General features: G+C 46.6%; 1 protein-coding gene across 1 annotated transcript in view; it reads right to left on the reverse strand.

Annotated features, from left to right (window-relative positions):
• Positions 1 to 3,497: 3,497 nt before the first annotated feature.
• CHRNA4 (cholinergic receptor nicotinic alpha 4 subunit) overlaps positions 3,498 to 4,359 on the reverse strand; it is a gene marked incomplete at both ends in the record, with an annotated part of 18,148 nt that continues 17,286 nt past the window's right edge. The window contains one exon of the mRNA XM_079543334.1: positions 3,498 to 3,623. Within this exon, the coding sequence (XP_079399460.1) occupies positions 3,498 to 3,623 (126 nt within the window). The remainder of the gene's footprint in view (positions 3,624 to 4,359) is intronic.

The following is a 4,359-nucleotide window of genomic DNA, read 5'->3' on the forward strand; positions in this document are numbered from 1 at the left end:
AAGTGTTTAGAGAGAAACTTAAGCAAAAAGGAGGTGATATAGGTTATGTGGATTAGCTCACTGAAGAAGGAGATGGTATTGTGGCCAATAGCCCTGAAAACAGCTGGTAGGACTAGGAAAGGTTTATTTACAGATTATATAGCTCATCCTACCAACCAGCTGCAGATGAAATACCCCCCCAGTGTCATATGGCCAGGGGAGATGACTTAGGCAAAGTGAGTGCACATACGAAAGACTCCAGAAAATATATATCCTAAAATCTCTCTGCTTTACATGAGGTTGGAATAGCAGAATTATTCATTTTTCCGCAGTTACAGTCTGGTTCACATCTCAGTTTTATTCCAGTTTCTGATCATTGAATCCTATGGAAGGATACCATCCTCTTTAGCAATCTCCAGAGTGGAGTAATTCATCCAAGACAGAGTGATGGGGCAAGATTCCTGTTTTCTCCCCTTGGATTTTACCAGAAGGCACATCAGAAGCAGAAAGCAAGACATTATTTGAACTTTAAACTGGGGAAATATTAATGCCATGTGAGAAGAAATGGAGCTGCCACTACATGAGAAATGTTATGATGTTAGCAACACCAGAGGAAACCAGTGACCTGCATCATCCGAGCTTCTTCCAAATGCCACTAATATCTCTGTAGCCGGTTTCAGCTGTCACTTCTCATCTTGCTCTGCCAAACCCTGTGATCCCTCAGTGTCACTGAGTCTTCAGGGAGACACAGCCACATCCTCTGCACTCCCCATCACACCTGGCATTTCGATGTGCTAATGGAGCAGATGTGTGTGGGCAGCCCAGGGTGGCAGGGCAGCTGTGCCAGGACTGGATTGCACTGCTGTGCCCTTGCCAGGCTCCTGTGCTGTCACAGTGCAATGCTCCCCTGGAGATGCTACCGTGTGCACTGATAATCACTTTTTGCAGAGAAGACAGTGGTCTGAGGTGGCACGTTCGCTGTGGGCAGAGTGGAACCTACACTTGCCTCTACAGAATCTCACAAGAAGCCGTTTAGCTCTTGAATCTGTCCTTAAACCTTTCCTAGTCCTACTGCTGCACCCAAATCGTTCCCCTGTGTTAGGCAGGGGTCTGACTGTGGCAAGTCGGCCAGCTGGGATGGTTATATGGCTGCAGATGCACATATGGCTGCGGATGCACACAGTCAAGCCCACACCTGCTCCACTGCCCTGATGCTCATGGGCTCCTGAGTTGCAGACTGAGCTCTGAGCAGCCCCTGGCCACTGCCCAGGACCCAGCAATACTCCGGGGTCAGAATTTCTCCCACCTTCATGTATTTTGCACTGAAACGGGAACCCAGCTTGTCTGCAGTGCAGCCCATAAGCTTCATGCAGGCTGCAGCTGCATTGCTGCAATTATGCACTAGACCTTGAAGATGTTTCACTGTTTGTTTTCTTTGCATTGCCATAAGCAAGCAAGCTGACTGTGAAAAAGGATAAATTAGCATCTCTGAAGAGTGAGTCTCTATTCTTAAAACAAGCAAAGAGCCATTGGCTCCCTAGATGCAGCACCATGCCAGGACTGCGTTTCTGCCAGCTGCATGGATGGAGGGCACATGGCCAAGGCTGTAACAAGAGGAAAAGCAGGTGGAATTGACGGGATTGGCCAACCAGGGTGATCACTGCTTTGATTTTATCTTGTCCTCAAATTTTGATGTACTGTTTTTGGAATGGTTCAACTCCAGTCCTTCCAAGATGGATTAAATGTGAAAATTCTTTGTTTTCATTCTTCAGACTCTAGACTGTGTCTGGCAACAGTTATTGCAATTCTTGCAATTATAAGTAGAACGAAAATATTTCTCTCTAGTATAACTAATGTTCATATATTAGGATGCATGGTGCACAGAATATCGGAGCCCTCACCTTTTTTATAAAGAAGTACAAAGAACGAATTATTATTAGCTGACATTATGAACTGGATCTGGTATCATAGCATCATAGAATGGCCTGGGTTGAAAAGGACCATACTGATCATCTCGTTTCAACCTCCCTGCCTTGGGCAGGGTCACCAACCATTAGACCAGGCTGCTCAGAGCCACATCCAACCTGGCCTTGATTGCATCCAGGGATGTATAGGTTTACAAGATTTGCTGTCCTTCTTGAACTGAGTGCAGTATCACTGAACCATAGAATGGTTGGGTTGAAAAGGATCCTCAAGACCACCATGTTCCAACCTCTGCTTTGGGCTGTTTGCCACGCACCAGGTCAGGTCCCCAACCCAGCACTGCTGTCATGAGCAACTCCTAGCACTCTGGATGTGAGTAAGCCTCTCAAGCTCATACAGCTCTGGGTGTGAGCTGTGCATCCACCAAAGCTGGGACTGCTAGAGCTGCTGAGAAGCAAATTCCCTGCAGCCCAAAGGGTTCATGTGCACTGACTGCAGCGTGGGCTGCAGAGGGACGCCTGGGTTCTGAGTCACACAGCCATGCGATTCCTATGCAAAGGCTGTGTTTTTGGGCTGTGTCTGCTGTTCCTCGTGCAGTTTGGTAAGCTGTTTGTAAGCCTTTCTGCTTGTGGAAGCAAACAGGGAGATATGGCACTGAGAGCTGCTGTGCTGCTCCCAGCTGGCAGCCAGCAGTGGAGATGGGAGCTGTGCATTTCTAAGTGCCAAACAGAGGGGATGCTGAGCTGAATGGGGTATGAGAAAGCTGAGAGAAACAAGGCTGCTGAAGCACCAGTGAACAAGGTGATCTATTTGTGTGAGCTCAGCACCTGATGCTCATTAAGTGACTTCTTCCAGCCAATCAGGGAAATGGCAGGCATGGAGGGGAGACCTGCTGCATGGGAAAGAGCTGCAGAGGAGGATGCAAATCCTCCCTTGCTTTGTCTGAGCCTCACTGAGAGATGATGTCCTTCATACGCATGACTTCTGAAGGGTTTTGGCTAAAGAAACCTCTGGCAATATGAAAACTGCAACCGCTGTATTTTGGTGGGCAAATGTTCCCAGTTGTTCCCAGAGGGACTGAGCTGCCCTGAGGAATTCCTTCAGCCCGTCCCATATGGTACAGACACATCCAGCACGGGTATCCCAAAGCTGGAACTTTATTTATTTATAAAATGACTCATACAGGGACAAGCAACCCCAATCCACCTCAGCAGGACAGGGCAAGGTTACACAGGCACATGGGGACTTCTGAAGACGAGCGGAGCAAATTTGCTGGTTTGTATACGCAAAGCCTCTGCATGTGCTGCTTTAGGGGGCAAGCTCATGGCCTTACACTGCTGAGTATATGCCAGTGAATGGCACCATGCTATGTACAAACTTTAATGAGAACTTTTCCCCTAAAATAGATGGAGGACATGAAAATGGCTTGGCAAAATGATGTGACTTCAGAACGTGTTCCCAGTGTACTGTGGAACAACTCATGCGTGGACACGCAGTGAATAATTCAAAGGGCCGGCTCCATTTCTCTGCTCATCTCCTTCCAGATGAACTAAGACCCACAGGGCAGGATGTATTTCCTCATTCTGTGGCTGTGCTTAGATCATTCCTGCCAGCCACGGTGGGAGGAAGAGCCCAACGGTCCCCAGCAAACACACAATGATGAACATCCAGAGGAAGATCCGGTCAATGACCATCGCTACGTACTTCCAGTCTTCCTTCACCTGGCGACACAGAGAAGAAAGGCCAGTTGTTAATGCTTAATTGAGATTAAAATGTATGAAGACTATTTGTGCTTTATTCTAAATACAGTATTTTAAGTCCTTAAGTAGGGAAAAAGGAAAGGGTCTTGCTTACAAACAGTGCTGGAATATGATGGCAATTTTCACTCTGATCACTTGCATGGGAGACATCCCCAGTAACAAACCCTGTTCACAGCTCCCCAGGGATGATATGTCTGTGGATAATTGTGTATGCACACTCACAATCCCAGTTTTCCACGAGCAACAGCTGTAACAGGGTGTGTAAATGAGACTGAGATTCAAGTTGAAGTGGGAAAGAAATTGCTTGTTTCTTTGTGCTGGTAAACAGATTTGTTTACAGATTAATGAAGCCGAATGCATTCTGTGAAGGGAATTACAGCTTTGGCTGAGTGAACAGTGAAAACAAACCAGCAAATAAAACAAGTGGTTTGCCTCATCCTGCTTCTTCTCCACTTTTGTCTTGCTGTGGGATGATTTTCCAGCAATTCCTCTCTGGGGAAGCCTAGTTCTTATTAGCACCATCAGGCAAGACCTGTTGTAAATGGCTATTTCATCAAGTAAGAAACCACATAAATATGAAAACCTCTTTTATTACGCTGCTGTTATTAATTCCTTTCCCAGGAAGAGGACTGATCAGATGGTGAAGCTTTATTTGATATGGCTGCCCCAACTATAATTCTCCACAATATACCACTTG

The sequence above is a fragment of the Tetrao urogallus genome (genome assembly GCF_951394365.1).
Source record: "Tetrao urogallus genome assembly, chromosome: 16".
Taxonomy (NCBI): Eukaryota; Metazoa; Chordata; class Aves; order Galliformes; family Phasianidae; genus Tetrao; species Tetrao urogallus.